The sequence below is a fragment of the Trachurus trachurus genome, assembly GCF_905171665.1.
Source record: "Trachurus trachurus genome assembly, chromosome: 18".
NCBI classification, from domain to species: Eukaryota; Metazoa; Chordata; class Actinopteri; order Carangiformes; family Carangidae; genus Trachurus; species Trachurus trachurus.
Genome location: NC_139909.1, coordinates 16,773,787 through 16,790,224, shown reverse-complemented (window position 1 = coordinate 16,790,224; position 16,438 = coordinate 16,773,787). Strand labels below are relative to the sequence as shown.

At 40.1% G+C, this 16,438-nt stretch overlaps 4 protein-coding genes across 4 annotated transcripts; 2 read left to right on the top strand and 2 right to left on the bottom strand.

The window, feature by feature from the left end:
- Window positions 1-477: 477 nt before the first annotated feature.
- LOC311001921 (ubiquitin carboxyl-terminal hydrolase 48) lies at window positions 478-3,807 on the bottom strand (the record flags this gene model as incomplete). The annotated part of the gene is made up of 9 exons (XM_083993099.1): window positions 3,709-3,807; window positions 3,517-3,625; window positions 3,297-3,418; window positions 2,892-2,962; window positions 2,678-2,803; window positions 1,732-1,827; window positions 1,503-1,634; window positions 1,284-1,412; window positions 478-558 (listed from the first exon to the last, which is right to left on the bottom strand). The coding sequence occupies exons 1-9, from the start codon at window positions 3,761-3,763 to the stop codon at window positions 478-480; spliced, it is 921 nt and encodes a 306-aa protein (XP_083849225.1). The 5' UTR covers window positions 3,764-3,807.
- Window positions 3,808-4,708: 901 nt separating this feature from the next.
- LOC311001284 (ubiquitin-ribosomal protein eL40 fusion protein) lies at window positions 4,709-5,429 on the bottom strand. Its single transcript, XM_083992330.1, has 2 exons — window positions 5,253-5,429; window positions 4,709-4,881 (listed from the first exon to the last, which is right to left on the bottom strand). The coding sequence occupies exons 1-2, from the start codon at window positions 5,395-5,397 to the stop codon at window positions 4,748-4,750; spliced, it is 279 nt and encodes a 92-aa protein (XP_083848456.1). The 5' UTR covers window positions 5,398-5,429; the 3' UTR covers window positions 4,709-4,747.
- A 691-nt stretch (window positions 5,430-6,120) lies between these two features.
- Window positions 6,121-8,511, top strand: LOC311001275 (E3 ubiquitin-protein ligase RNF19B-like). The gene is made up of 4 exons (XM_083992321.1): window positions 6,121-6,301; window positions 6,500-6,600; window positions 7,158-7,331; window positions 7,813-8,511. The coding sequence occupies exons 1-4, from the start codon at window positions 6,211-6,213 to the stop codon at window positions 8,266-8,268; spliced, it is 822 nt and encodes a 273-aa protein (XP_083848447.1). The 5' UTR covers window positions 6,121-6,210; the 3' UTR covers window positions 8,269-8,511.
- Window positions 8,512-13,032: 4,521 nt separating this feature from the next.
- LOC311001273 (uncharacterized protein) lies at window positions 13,033-14,999 on the top strand (the record flags this gene model as incomplete). The annotated part of the gene is made up of 4 exons (XM_083992318.1): window positions 13,033-13,234; window positions 13,328-13,428; window positions 14,235-14,384; window positions 14,467-14,999. The coding sequence occupies 4 exons, from the start codon at window positions 13,033-13,035 to the stop codon at window positions 14,932-14,934; spliced, it is 921 nt and encodes a 306-aa protein (XP_083848444.1). The 3' UTR covers window positions 14,935-14,999.
- Window positions 15,000-16,438: the final 1,439 nt, after the last annotated feature.

Here is a 16,438-nt window from a genome sequence, read left to right as displayed (position 1 = left end):
TGCCTTTATCCTCCACTACAACTTCCTTCAATTCAGCTGATTCTTGTGACTGAGGATTCCCCAGTTTCATCTTTTCTACACGCTCAGTCAGTTTGTTTCTTTTTTCTGAGTCCTCTCTGTTTTGAATTTGTTCATCCACTTTATTTTCCTGCTCTTTGGCTTGTTCTGTATATGAGACACTGACTTTCGGACAATTGTAATACCATAAACCCTCACTGACGCTGAGGTTTTGTGTAAATGTTGTATTTCTTTGTGCAGGATCATCATCATCTGCTTTACTCTGCGTATTATCTCCCTTCACATCCCTCATCTCCTCTCTCTGTTGTCCATGACCTTCATATATCATGTCACTTCCCTTTTTACACCCACCATCATCTACTGGCATGTTGTGTTTGTGACTTCCACTGCTCTGAAACCCTTCAGGGGAGTAGTTACATATGGACTGCTCTAGTTTTTTAAAGTGAGCATCTTGATTGTTCAATTCACCACTTTCCTCATTCCTCCTCTGATAACCATGTAGTCTGCTCTGCCCGACTCCATCTCCATCGTCCTGATGCTCTACTAAAGGACAGATGTGTTCAGGAGACAGCTGCTGTTCTCTAGACCCAACACTGATCATGTCGCTAATTTCTGTTTTTCCATTTCTATCAATAGAAACAACCCCTGCAGCGTCTTTACCACCTTCTGTTTTCTCCTCCTCTCTCTCTCCTCCTGTTTCAGCATCTTGACTCTGCTCGCCATCTCTTGCATCAGGCAGGAAACCACCGGTGTCACGAGCACAAGTATCTGCTGCATTGGCTAGAAAGTAGGATTCAAATGAGTTCAAGTTGAATACAAAACACTATGATGCAATCATTCACACTACATGTGAGAAAGAATTATCAAAATATACTGTCACTTACTTTTCTTCTTCTTGTAAAACAGAAGATAAGCGCTGTGGGATCTGGTGTGAGACGTGTGAAAAGATACTTAGTGGAGTGGTGAAGTAAGTGTTTTTGACAGAAAAATGGTTGTTGTGGATACACGTATACATTCTTTGAACATGAATCTGTCATTCATCTGAGGCTGGAATCTCAACCGTGAACTAAACTGTTTAAAGCGAAGGTGAAAAGGACAAAAACTTACTCCTCGGTGTCTCTCATCTGGAATAGCCCAGGCTCAAGCTGTTAATGAATGAATGAAAAGTAATTAAACATAAGTTGATGTGTCTGTTTTTCTCACTGTCATGTAACTATACATCAAAGTGGCTTTGTAGCCAACAACACTGGAGTTCATCTTCTTACCAATATGACCGTGGTATCATTGAAGTCGTACCATCTCTCGTCATCCTGGCACTTTATTGTTGCAGTGTAATGTCCACTTCTCAGATCACCAAAGTGATCCACTACTGCGTACAGTTCATACGTGTGACTCTGATCAACATAGATATAATCACAGGAATCAGGGTTAGAGATGAACTTTAAATATGATAGAAAATAGTAAAAAATATAAAGTATTTATACCTCAGGGATGTGCAAGGTGAAGGGAACATCCACAGCACAGTTGTTTTTGATGTACATCATGTAATAGTGGTCGAACTCAAACCTCTTCAGCAGCAGCGCCAAAACCTCTGGTGGATCCTTTAGTGCATATTTCTGAATGAAACACAGGTTGTTGTAATTCATTTCATTAAGTCTCAGTTCTGTTGTTCAGAAATGTGTTGATTTGTGCATGTGTTTTCTCTCTACTCACAGTTGTAGCATCAGATTTGCCATCACACTCATCACAGTACATCTGGTTCTCTCCACTGAAATATAACTCCTTGAAATACTCCTCAATGCCATCCACCTAAACAAACACACACCCATCACTTGTATCTGACAGTTATAATTGTATCATCTGCATAAAAATTGACCGTGAGGTACTGAATAAGAAGAATAATGTTGTATAATGTAAATAGTAATGTACCAAGAATATACTCATGTGGCACCACATTACTGATGCTGAGAAAAAAAAGATTGCCTGTTAGATCCAGACAGCTGGTCACATGGACTTAAAGCAGATATCAGCTTCACGGCCGTTTCGGCTAATGCTGCGTTCAAGGCAGGCTTTTGAAACCGTAAGTTACAGCTTCAAGTCACAACTACGACTTGGTAGCGTTCCAGGTAACCCGTAGCTCGTGTTTTTACCATCCTGTTGTCTGTGAAAGTTCCCTATAACGGCCACTCGTAACTTCCGACCCGTGAACTCGTACCAGATCGAACTGGTATGACTTCACAGGAAGGAAAAACACAAAGTACGAGTTTCTTTGAACGCACCATGAGTTAGCAGCCCCCGCCCTTGTCAGGCATCAATTGGTCCTCGTGCTACGTCACCACATTCACGCGCATCCCTTGGCTGCACACACAGCCCTTCATGCCGTTCTCTCTCCTCATTGGATAACACTTGTATCCCACAAGGAAAATTTTCTCCTCGGGTTACAGCAGAGCAGAGTGACGGAGAGACTCGTGTTTAGGCTGAAATACTTCATGTAAGTGATTGCTGACGGAAAATAGGACTATTTAGGACTTATATTAACAAAAACATTCCACTGATATCTGCTTTAATGCATATTGGTGATTCACTCTGATGATACCTCTGTCACATTTAGTCTAGTCTACATTTCTGCCGTCAAGTTTGCAGGTTGTCAGGTTCTTACCACACGATAGGTCTCGCTGTTGGACTTGACGAGTTGGAGAGGAAGATGCCAAAATTTCCCGTCGGTGCTTTTCTCTGTGTGACAAGTCAAACATTTTCTCTTGTGTGTCAGCTCTCCGTGGAAGGTCTGAAAACACAAAAGTACAGACACTGTATCAATGTTATTTCACAACGTGAAATGTACAAATTCCCTTCAACACTGATGACGTCTTTACCTGTGAAGCCTCATCACTGGTCAGAGCTAAAATCTTCTCAAAGTACTCAACAGCATCTCGCTGTTCATACACTGACAAGAGCAGAAATCAGTGTTTAGAAAATTCAATAATCATAATAATAATAATAAAACATAATTAAATAATAAAATTGCCACACTTTTGGTCAATTTAAACATAATCTGTAGCTATTAACTTTCTGTAAGATGCTAACATTTTTAAAATTTAAGAAAAGAAAAATGCCACATTAACCTCCTCTGCTCAATAATCTATTATTTATAGGTAATATAAGTCTTAATTATCTGAATAATATTAACACAGCTAGTGCCCAGCAGATCTGAATCACAAGATGTTGATGTGTGTAAACTCTATGTAAAAAAAAAACTGCAGGTTGCTCCACGTGCAAACCTTTGTCAATGCCCAGCTTCTGACTGATGTTGTAGGTGGATGCTGCTTGTTCCTTTAACTTGGCAAACAAAGCCCTCAGATCACAGTCAATGCAGTCAGGGTCAGCATCGCCACTCATGGACCTACACAGAATTCAGATGATAAGTGCATGAGTGATACAATGCCTGCCTAATTTATAATAAAGACATTATATAGCATGAGGTTGGACTTGGTGACCAACCTTTCCACTGCCTCTCTGAAGTCTTTGGTCATGAACAGCACCTGCAGCACACTGTTCAGGTAACACGTTGCTCCTCGCTTAAGTAAACCATAATACTTTACAGGAGCTGCTGGGAGAAGAGTTGCGTCAAATGCATAAACAACACAATTGCTCAAACATCGTTGAACCGACCTGACAACAGGTGTATTTTACCTGGAGTGCGGACAATCCTGTAGAAAAACTGTAGACCCCTGTTCCAGGAATCCATCTTGATTCTGTTACGAGGGTTTTATCAGCCCACTTCCTCCCTGCTGCAGCTGCACGGACTTTTACAGTTTGAAGATCGATTGTTGACACACACAAAAACAAGAAACAAAAAAACCCATCGCCACACTGCTGCAAACGGAAACAATAAAAACAGAAAACTTAAGAAAAAAAGAACCCTACCCTAGGCTGTTAAGTTACATACCTTCAAGTCTTCCCTGCAGATCATTGCAAAACAAAAATAATTGTTGACTCAGAAAAGAAATACTTTCTGTTTCATTTATTGCGGCCAGCTGTATTTGCTGGAATGCTGCGTTCAGGGCGTGTCGGAAATAAGGAGATTATTGGCATGACAAACAATAAAACCATAAAATAGATCACAAGTTTCTTTAAAGGTAGCCATATGTTGCAGTTCAACAACTGAAATGAGATGTGTTGTGGTCGATAACAGATACGTATATGTGGGACCTGAATGCAGCATGTGCAGAAATTGGGGGAAAGTCATGTTTGTGGACAGGGAGGCTAAACACAATCCATATTAAAACCCACACAATGTAACCTAGGTAATAGATTTGCTTTAAATGCCTTCAATAAGTAAGATCTATATCCTGTTGTTGATATAGTTTGTTGTTCAGCTTTTATCTGATTTATGTAGCCTACTGGATTGTGTCTGGTCCTCATTTTGTTGAGCTTTGACCTCATTTGCTGCCCTGTTAAAGTGTCTGATAGGCTTTATTGTGTAATTGCGTTAACTTCTGCACATTAACCAGAGATGAGATATTAGAGAGAGAACATGAATTTATTTATAACAATTTTAACAATACAACAACTGATTTTTAAAACATTTTTCAAGACAGCGTGAAAATATTGAAGGATTAATGCAATAAAATACAGCAGTATAAAGCTTTAACGTTTGTAAACAGTTTCAGGGGTCATCATGGAGCAGCAGTGACTGTGGTGGCGGTGGAGGAGGAGGAGATGGTGTCCATCAGGCCGTCAGTCCCCCAGGAACCTTTATAACCACATGGAGCACGGACATGTGCTGGATCCCAAATTCAGACAGCTTCTTGGTGTTTTCGTCCAGTTGCTTGTCTGTGAAGATCAGCCGCAAAGCCTCCTCTCCTACACACACAGACACACACACTTTTTAACAGGGCTCGGGGAAATGGCTCATCATAACACAATACTTTCACTTTTGAAAGTTTTTTTTTTTTTCGTTAACCCTATGCTTAATTAGCCTAGGAGTAGTACTAAACAGTATGAGTAGGCCTAATTTCCTTCCCCTGCAGATTATCCAATTATTCAAAACAAACTTTTTCAAGGTCAATTTTGTTGTATAGAAATTACTCTTGTTGGTCTGTTCTGCTCATGTTCAAAGAAAAACAAAATGTAAAGACTCCTTCGTGGGCTTCATATAATATAAAAACATCCTGTCACTTCTTGAAGCACTGCACAAGACTTCGTGAGTTAATTAAGCTGTTTGCTGAGTTTACCTGCGCTCTCTGGCATCCTCTGAGCTATCTTCTCCTTCAGCTGCAGCACCGTCATGCTCTGGAACTGCTCATCGGTGTTGCACAGGTCGATGATCATCTTCTCTCCTCTCACTCCGTGAACCTGGACTTGGTAGGTTTTGCCCATTTTTGAGCTGTTTCTGCGTGTGTGTGTCGCGCTGTCGCTGCTCGTGTCGGTGCTGCTGCTGCCTCGGTGAGTCTCTGCCGCTGCTTCCAGTTCAGGGCGTGTGTTGTGTTTAGACTCAGCGCCGCGCGCTTACGTATGGGGTTATTGATGCTTTCAGTTTCCACTTTAAAGTTGTTGTTATTCTCTATCGCGCTTCTTATTTTTTAGCTGAATAATTCAATGTTTCATGACTTGCGATGTTGTTTTTGTGACTTGCACGTGTAGGTGTTATTGTCCTTCGTTTCCTATTTGGTGCCTTCATTCAGTCTGACCAGAGCATTGGACACTAATTGGTGAAACTGTAGTTTCCATGATTGTACATGAAGGCATCAGCCTGCAGCAAAGTTTGGTCATCACTTGTCTAACCTGTTACCCTGTCAAAATATTTATAAGATCATGTCAAAGTAGATATGTTTATTTGTTTGTTTGTATAAGTTGTAGCTATTTTCAAATTCAAAACAATGCATAACAGGAATTCAGCAGAAGTTTCTTTTCTCCATAAATGAGTCCAAAGTCAAAAGAATAGCCTAATAATAAAAAGTTATTTACTTATTGTTAAAGTAATGATGTATTTTCTTAATGTTAATATGTGAATACACTGAATTAAATTGACATAATCCCACGTGACTTCTCGTAAGTGATGGTGAAACTGAAAGTTTGAAAAAACAAATCCGGGTGTAGTCAGTGAAGGTAGCACAGTGCAGCTCAGCCTCTAGTCTTTACTGATTGTTTCTTGTCTGCAGCCAGAGAAGAAGTTTGAGGAGCTCGGTGAAAATGTCCACTCAGGGTCAGGAGGAGAAACGCTACGACCCCAGAGACACGACTCTGAAGTTTGTCAACAGACCCGATGACCTGGACCCGCTGCGTAAGAAAATGATTTATAAACGTCTCATAGGGTCGTTTTGTGTCGTTTCGCTTAATTTCGTGTTTCTTTATCCTGCTCAGGTGATGCGTTTAGTACTGTCTCTCTTTGCTCTGACTGTGAGATTTTCAGTTTTTTTTTCAGCAGTTTGCAGTTTTTTATGGTGTGTTCAATGTCTGCTTTTACTGTCGTTCTCCGCAGCACCGGAGGAAGGAGACCTGTGTCTCCGGGCGGAGATGTCGTGCGGTCACGCCGTCACCCCGGAGTCTCTGACCGGCTGGTGTCGCAGTTTGCTGGATCAGGTAGGCCAGGCTATAATAAACCATCTCACTCTCACAACATACAGGTTTGTCTGGTTCAATATATTTCCAGTCATGAGTTCCTTCTCGGAATATGAAGGTATTCACTTCACATACTGAATGTTTACTAATCATCAATAATAAACTAATTATGTAAATGAATGCAAATAAATTCATTTTAGTAATTAAAATGTTATTCATCTTTTTTTTCATTACATTACATTACTTACTTACTTTTATGTATTTACCTTTACATAAGGTTCACACATTGGCCGACACAGTTTGTGTGTAGCAGGTGAATATTGTGGGAACAGCAGCAGCTGGATGAGACCAAAACTGGACATAAAAGAGAGTGAACATTGCATCAGCTAAATACAAACATAATCTAACCTTTTTATTTTCTATTTCATTTTTTGAATAACAGGATGTTATTGCTCCACAGCTGTGGTGACCAAGATAAAGTTGACATGTAGGGGATCAGCTTCCTGTTGTACTAGAAAAGCCTATTCCTCATGTCTTTGACTGCCAATATGTAACATGATCTGTGCTTTAAATTTCAGGGCCGGTACAAATTCAAGTGTCCCGCGCTAAAGAAGGGCACCTTGCAGAAATGTGATGAAGAGTGGTCTTACCAAGAGGTGCGCAGGCTGGCAGTGCTGACGCCTGAGGAGATGCAGTACTTTGAGGAGAGCATCGCCCGCCTGGCTGCCGTAGAGTACTGTGAATTCAAAACAGTGAGTTTCCAAAACTTAAAGACTGATTTCTGTGTGACTACTTCAGCAGACATACTGTAGTTTGTTGATTATGCAGGTTGAGTAAACCACTCACATCTGTCTGCACAGTACAGATGTGTCTGGAGCCTCCAGCTGTTAGTTTAGCTTAGCACAAGGACAACAATTGGAGAAACAGCTAGTCTGACTTTCATACATTAGTCATAAGTGTCAAAAAACAAAGCATAAAATTGGCAAGTATCCATTTTTAAAGGGTTATGTGTTGAGCTGCTTCTAGTTGTACATTTACAGATCTCGAGCAAAGGTCTGCAGACATGAATAACTTATCAACTTGATTGTTCAATATTAGGCAATGTGGGTGTACTAGATGTTTCACATCATAAAGTTACTTCCAAATAAGAGTCTGTTATCAATCCTCATCTTTCTCTTGACAGAAAGTGAGTGAGGATGTTCCTTTAATTCTCAAGTTATTCTTTTCCAACAGTGCCCTGGGTGTAAAACCTACGTGGAGCGAGAGGACCTGACCAACCTCTGCGTGCAGTGCACAATCTGTGCAGCCGACAAGAAGGAGACGCTCCAGTTCTGCTGGCAGTGTCTGAAGCCGTGGAAAGGCAAAGCGCCGCGCTCCGACCGCTGCGACAACAGCGGCTGCGTCAACCACGACCTCGAGCTTCTCAAAAACTGCAAGGACACGGCTCTCCCCCAGGTGCAGGGCGTGGACAAGTGTCCCTCCATCCGGGCCTGTCCCACCTGTGGTCAGCGGGTGGAGCACGACAAAACGGGCTGCAAGAACATCATCTGTCCTCGCTGCCAGATCGAGTTCTGCTTTGTGTGTCTGAAGCTCACTCCCGAGTGCCTGAAGACCAGCTCCTACTTCATCCCCTGCAGCGATGGAGTGGCCCCCAGACAAACCTCCATCCCCGTGTGGCGCAGAAACTAAGAGCCAGTAACTAACACACATACAGCCTTCTTCTGTCAGAGTTTTCCTGTTTACTGTTTCACTGTTGGTTCATATTGAAACTGAGGCTGGACGTGTTGCCTGTTGGGCCTGTTTGTTCTCATACAGTAGGCTACGTTAAAAATATCTCATGTTCTCCCTTCATAATGTTGTTTAATAATCATAGTTACTTACTGTATCACTTAATAAACTTTACTAAATTTTAATAAAGGTTGATAAATGAATACATAAAGTTGTACTGTTTGATGTGTGACCCACAAACAGGTTTATGCATGTCGATACATTTTCTGATGTTTGACAGGATAAATGACAGAAAAATAGTAACAAACACAGAGACCTAGCATTTAATATTTATTTAATATCAATATATTATATATTATCTATACATATTTTTTTTTACATATGATGACATTTTTCCACTTATTCAAACTGACCTGATGTAAAAAGCTGTTTAAATCAGAGCTTTTATCAGCCTCTAGGTTTATAGCAAAGATCAAATGAGATCTAATTTTCTATAACAACTGTCTATTTAAAGTTGGGGCATCACATGACATAATGTCCATGTCTCAGACAAAATCTCTCTGATCAGAACTGATCCAAAATAAATAAAGTGCCTGGACTTTGAAAAGAGGAGACTCATAAAAAGACACTTGTTAAATCATCTTGAAGTTTATTGAAAGTTAGTGTTAAACTGCAGAGACAGGCTTGGTGTTCAAGGCATCGTCATTGTCCAGTGTTTTGCCATTGAAGGTTGGCTACACATCACCTGCACAGAGAGAGAGGGAATTACGTTACATGTGCACAAAAGGTAAAAATATTATATATAAACCGACTATGACCATGCAACATAAAAATATTGTTGCTGCATAGTGAAAGATTTTGTCCTTCATTGGCTGATCATATGCACCTCCTAAACATGCTGCTCCACATGACATTATTGTATTTTACATGCATCTCCTTCATAAGACATCTGGTTAAGTGTGTGAGATGGCTACATGCGGCACTGCCCAGTATTTCTACAAAAAAACTACAACTAAGGAACAGATAACAACCTTTAAAAAACAGACAGGACTTCCAGACTTTGGTTTTTGCCGGCCTTGCTTCCCATGATGCATTTGTGTCGGATTCCATAATGACACAGCAGGCGAGTGAACACCAACCGCCACTCCGGTCCTGTTCAAAAAAGAAAAAATCCACAGTTTTCAATTTCTTCTCCCTTCTCCTTGCAATGTAACTGGTGTTGGAGCCATAATGTAGTTTTTATGTTTGACCAATCGGTGGGGCATTGTGATACCAAGACATACGTAGGTGAAGAGCTGCATGTATGCCGAGAGTTGGAGAATGCCAGGGGAAGCAAAACGTTTTTGAATGTGGCGGTGTTTTTGTAAGACATTCAGTGGAAACTCACCTGAAAAGAACACTAATTTTCCTGTGCTAAGCTTAGAATAAAGAAAAATAAAGAAAATAAAATAAATGGGTGGCCGCACTGAAATCAAAGTATTGGACATTGGTTTTATTGCTTTTTGGGGAGGATTTTCTTTTCTTTTCTTCTCTTCTCTCTCTCTCTCTCTTTTTTGCATATGGTGTTTTCTCCATTAAGTTGGGTTGTTAACTATTTATCCAACCCTCAACCTGGAGACGTGGATTGCACTTTCTACTTGTACAAATTGGCTGACCCACCTGAAGATTAAGCTCCTGCTGGAGGTCTACAGCTCCTAGGGTGACTAGGGCAATCCTTCAGAGGGATAAATGAAAAATGTAATATACTTTATCCAGATTTTAACCTTTAACAGTGTTGGAGGTGCTTCACTCCAAAAGGGCACTGGGAGATGAGTAAGCTGTTCCCCAGTTATAGCCTATCATGTGAAGTTTATAGGCACAGCAGTCGAAACTGTCAGGTAGGCAAACAAACAGTAACCTAGAGAAGAACAAATAGCCTTTACAATCCTGTTTTTATTCTTTTAATCAGATGTTAAGTTGTGCTCTCTCCTGCACACTGTACACAACATTATTGTTTTTTTTTAATGCAAACATATTTTATACAGATATTGTAAAAAATATTTGGTAAAGTAGTCTAAGTGTGTGAAATGGTTACATGTAGCACTGTAGTTTTACTTATGCGTATTCAGTGAGGGAGGAATGTCATTGTTCTTCTGGAGTGGCCTGTGTCTGAGTATCTGACTTTTTGTTTTATGTTTATTGTGTATGTGCTGATTTTACATGGCTGCTACCTTGGCCAGGCCTCCTTTGCAAAAGAGATTCCTGATCTAAATGGGAATTCCTGGTTAAATAAAGGTAAATAATAATAATAGTAATAATAATTCAGTGTGTTACCTTTAATTGTCCTTGCTGTTTTCTCCTTCAGATCCCTGACCGTGTCGACGTTGATCTGGGACCTGTTCCTCTCACCTCTAGGCCAGTGCATCAAGTACAGAGCGACACTGAGTATACCATCATGCTCGCCGACTTACTGAGAAAGAGGCATAAGATTGTTCTGCTTGTGATTTTAACATTTTCATGGTCAATCATTATCCATGGCTCATCCTCCTGCAGTATTTTACACCAGTATCATAGATGTCAGAGGGAGGGCCTAACAAAAAATACTTTCATTTTCACCCAACGCAGCAGCACTGACTCTTACCATAACAAAGACTCTTACATGCTTTGGACACTTAGGATATTTTCCTGTAATCTGCATCACCAACACTAGGCCAGGGTTACCTGTAATATACCTGTAGTACTGTATATTCCACTGCCGTGTGCCTGGAGACCAGCTCCTACTTCATCCCCTGCAGCGATGGAGTGCCCCCCAGACAAACCTCCATCCCTGTGTGGCACAGAAACTAATAACTAACGCAGGACATGCTTCTTCTCTCACACAAGAGTTTTCCTGTTAACTGTTTCACTGTTGGTTCATGTTTAAACTGAGGCTGGACGTGTTGCCTGTTGGGCCTGTTTGTTCTAATAGGTTAAAAATATCTAATGTAGTCCCTTTTTAATGTTGTTTAATAATCATAGTTAGTAAATACTTAATAAAAATGTTAATAAATGTCAATAAAAGTTGATAAATGTCTGTTTGATGTGTGACCCACAAACAGGTTTATGCATGTTGATACATTTCTGTTGTTTAGTAACATAAACACAGAGACCTAACATTTAACATTTATTTAATATCAATGTATTATATTATTATTATACATATTTTACTTATACTGAAATCTTTCCAGTTATTTAAACTAATCTGATGTGAAAACAAGTTCTAATCAACAAGAAGGAGCTTTTATTAGCCTCAAAGTTTATAGCAGTTGCTGTGATGATTGTTTACAGAACAACAGTCTTAATCTTTGTCCATTGGTTTCTATTTATAGCTAATGCCTGATCATGTGAACCTCACAAAGTGTTGTGGTCAACAAAATGAAAACTACAAAAGACTAAATGACATTTCATTTTAAACTTAAGTATAATGTCAGTTTCTCAGACAAAATCTCTCCGATAAGAACTGACCCAAAATAAATAAAGTGCCTGGACTCTGAAAAGAGGAGACTCACACAAAGATATTCTATCATCCTGGAGTTTATTGACAAATTAGTTTTTTGAAAGGTTTGTTGAATTGCAGAGATGGGATGATGACGATGATGATGATGATGATGATAGTGGTGGTCGCGTCTCCTCGGCCTAGCCGCCGTTAACCCTCAGCACCAGGTGGATGACAGACTTGGGGTTGATGCCATATTTAGTCAGCAAGGCGTTGTCGTCGTCCAGTGACTTGCCATTGAAGGTGGGGCGCACCTCACCTGAACAGAGAGACAAAGAGACTCAAGTTGAGGGACACGTTATACATTATACACAAAAAGTAAAAATGTAACCTGAACCACACTGAATGTATTATTGTTGCTGGATACTGAAAGAAGAAAGTGAAAGAAGACCCTCCGCGGGCTGACCATATTGTACTTTAAACATTCAAATATATTTTTCAGAGCTATTATAAGACATTGGGGTAAAGTACATACATATATAGTTTAGTTTAGTTTAGTTTAGTTACATGTAGTGCTGTAGTTTTCCTAAAGAATATCCAGTGTATTACCTTTAAACATCTGTTCTGCTTTCTCCTTCAGATCCTTCACTGTTGACGTGTTGATGTTGAACTGGAACTCTCTCCTCTCACTTTGAGGCCCCAGGATGAAGATGGGTGCACGAGTGACCTCGCACATCTTGTTTGCTGTTCTGTATTCTGCTGCTTCAGTCAGATTCACCGTCTTTTGGAAAATGATGCTTCAGATCACTCTGCTTGTGTTTTTAAAACAAGAAACACTTTCGTTCTCGCAGTTACAACCCTCCTCCTCCTCCTCCTCCTCCTCCTCCTCCTCCTCCTCCTCCTCCTCCTCTTATCGCAGCCTTGCATGGGAAATTACCTGACGTGTGTCTGTAACAGAGCTAATACAGATCTGCATAACTCTATGAGGGGAAATTCCTTTTGTGAGGCTAAAGCAGCATAAAACATGCCATAATAAACATGAATAAAACACAAGGTCAAAGCTGTGTGAGGGGTCAGGAGGCAGAATAAACCACATCTAGTTCTTCTTTGGAAAGCTGATACAGCTATACACACAGTGATGACAAATGCATTCATGTTAATTTAGATAGTTTTGAACCAGGGCATCAGAAGTCTGACTGCATTTATATGAAATCACATGACTTGCAACCTCACACGTGCACACGCGGGGGCGCGCACATGCAGACTCAGAAATGGCGCACGGACGGAGACTTCATGGAGCTCTGGCTGAGTTCGTAGATGCTCAGATGTTCAGTGCTGGGGCTTACAGACACCTGCTCTGGTCCAGGTCCGTGGTGGGCTGTGATGTGTCCGCTGAGCCGGAGGAGACTGACAAGTGTTACGACCCTCTGGATCCCACACTTCACTTCACGGACAGAGAGGACGAGTTTGACTGTGAGTGTCCCCGGTCCAGCGTCCAAATAGGTGTATGTATGTGTGTGTTGTTTACCCTCGCGTTTTGTTTGTGTTTGTTTGTGTTTTCTTTAGTTTTGTGTGAAGGTTTCCCGTCTCGCAGAGCACTGATGTCCTGTGGGCACGCGGTCACACCCACCTCACTGACCAACTGGTGTCGCAGGTTACTGGACCAGGTAGACTGTTACTTTTGTGTGTGTGTGTGTGTGTGTGTGTGTGTGTGTGTGTGTGTGTGTGTGTGCGTGCGCCATATTTTGATTCTTTATCTTGTTTTTTAATCTACATTTTGTTGTTATTGAACATACCATTCTTGTTACATAGCTACCATTAGGCCTACTCTTTTTGTGTTGTACTCTACCCCAAAGTCATAGGCTATTTCTGTTAGTTAAAATGACTTGGCAATTTGTATTAAAATGTAAAAAGTACAAGGTTTCCAATTTAAGAACATATCGTATACATACATGTATGTAAAAAAAATTGGAAGCTCTTGGAAGAAATACTGTAGACATATAGTATGTATATGTATACTGGATTTACCAGTGCTATTTCATATCAAGTTATTTTCTCATATATTTAGTGAATCTATCTAATGTGAAACTTAAGATACAGTGTGATAATAATATGTCATGTTTTACGGTAATATTATTTATTTATTTGTTTATGGGTTATATTTTGTTAGCATGGTTAGTTGCAAAATATATACAAAATACCTAAGTCCAAATATCCAGAGGCCTGCATATCTATATCTGGTATTATGTCATGTAGTTCTATGGCATATCACTCTTGATAAACAGTACACAATATGATCTTTATAGTTTTAATAAACAAAGTTTGACTCAGCAGATTTGTAATGTTGGCTGGTGGCGGTCCTCTAAAACATCTGTCTCTGCTTCTTAATAAGTCTGAGGAGTTTACAATGTTTAGGGGCTCACATCCAATCTGTATTAATTTGATTAACGTGCTATCCCATTTCTCAATAAAGGGTGAGAGCAGGTTCACATGTGGACAGGTTGGTTGTAGTGTGGAGTGGCCGTTCTCAGAGGTTTGTCAAATGGCTCTTCTGACACCTGAGGAAATGGAGTACTTTGAAACAACCTTGGCTTTCAACTCAAACAGGGACTTCACCCAATCAGTAAGTGTCTCTCTGAGTGAATCAGGCTGTATTTAGAAAGCTGAACTGCTGCATACTAACTTCACCACCTTTCATCTAACAGTGTCCTAGATGTGGATCTTCAGTGGAGAGACAGGATCCATCTAATCTGAAGGTCCTCTGCAGAGTGTGCACACCGAAGAGAGGGCGGACCTTTGCGTTCTGCTGGCAGTGCTACAGGGAGTGGAAGGGTCCGGCTCCACGGTCAGACCGCTGTGGGAACGACGGCTGCTGCAACGAGTCACTGGTAACACTGAAAAACTGTCCAGAGATCGTCTTCGCGGCCGTGGAGGGGGTCACCGGCTGCCCCGCCATCCGGGCCTGTCCCACCTGCGGCTCCCTGGTGGAACACAGCAAGATGGAGTGTAAAAACGTCGTCTGTCCCCGATGTAAGATCGAGTTTTGTTTTGTGTGTCTGAAGCTGACAGAGGATTGTTTGGACACAAGCGAGCATTTCTCACCATGCTCCGATGGAGTCGCCCCCAGACAGACCTCCATACCTGTGTGGGAGAAGCCAGTGTGCAGGTACTAACCCCTACCTAACCCCTTATAGAACAAATGCACTAATGCTGTCTGGTTGGGAAGAGCTGAAACTTTCTTTCCACACTGAAACATCTGGAAAAAAGAGTTTGTTGATGAGAAAGTCAGTCAGATGTTATAGTTATATAAATACTATTATATTGTTGAAAGTTGTGGCGTATAATATTATAAATGTGAAGCATATAATGAATATATTTCCAAGTTGTTTTCATTTTATAGTGTATTTCCTGAGCAGCCAATATTCTCCTATAATAAAACCTTACTAATTTTTTTTTATGTTTAAACACGGTTTGAGTGAATTATTTGAAATTGTTGTTTGAAATTCTGATCTAACACTAGAAAAAAATGCTATAGATTATTAGCTCCATCACTTGTTGAGAACTGATGAAAAGATACATCCACACACCACACTACATTCTTTGCTTTACTTGAATCAGGGTCAACGGGGAGGAGCTGACACATTACTTTCAGTTTCACCAAACAGCAGCACTGATAATACCACAACAAAAGCACTGACATACTTTGGACACTTTTGGTGTTTTCCTGTAATCTGCATCATCATTACCAGGACAAGGCTCCAGTATATTCCCCTAGAATAACAAGTGTGTGGTGCATTTCCTTGTTAAACTTCACGTGATGTTGTTATTGTCTGGCTGTATTTGTCTGGTGTCATAACTGGAAAGTACCAAAAATATTTCTGCACCAGTGTTCTGGCATGAGATCATGGCTGTGGTTATACAACAGGTTATCAACCTAACTGAAAAAGAAACCAACCACATTTATTGACATTTATAGTGGTATTTTATACAATATAATTTCATGCAAAGATAATTGAGATAATGCAGAAACAAACTGTAGACTAGGAGAGAAAGTACAAGAGAAGACATAACGTTCTCTTATTATAATGTTATAGTGAACATAGTTAATTATCATGCATTATCATACATCACTTAATAAAGTGAGCAGAAAACATGAACACAGGATGTCTTCTTGATGTCTGGACATGTTTATTTAAGTGAATAGAACAGATAAGGACAAGAAAAAATTAAAAATACCTACATCCTAAAATTTTAACTGTTATTTTTTATAAGACCAGGCATGCAATGAAGATAGAATTTAGTCCCTTTTTTGTATAGAAATGCAAAAAATCTCACAGACAATATTATATTACATCAAGTCAATTCTAATCAAAGGCCCATAATTAGTTGTAACACCTATAACCTTTATATGCCAATCCCAAAAACAACAAAACAAGGACAGTGATTGTGACAGTGGTTTATTATCCCATGAAGACCAGAAATTTTAACAGAAGTTAGATGTTGAACATGATGTGATGCATGAATGAATTTTAAAGATACTTTTTCCTACACCATATTTTTTGTTTTAGTCTCTGTAAAAAATCCAACAATACAAAACAAACAAAAAAACAAAGAAAGGCATAAGGCCTTTTGAAATTAGATGCATTTCAGCAGCATAAATTAGTGCACGGGCAGCTG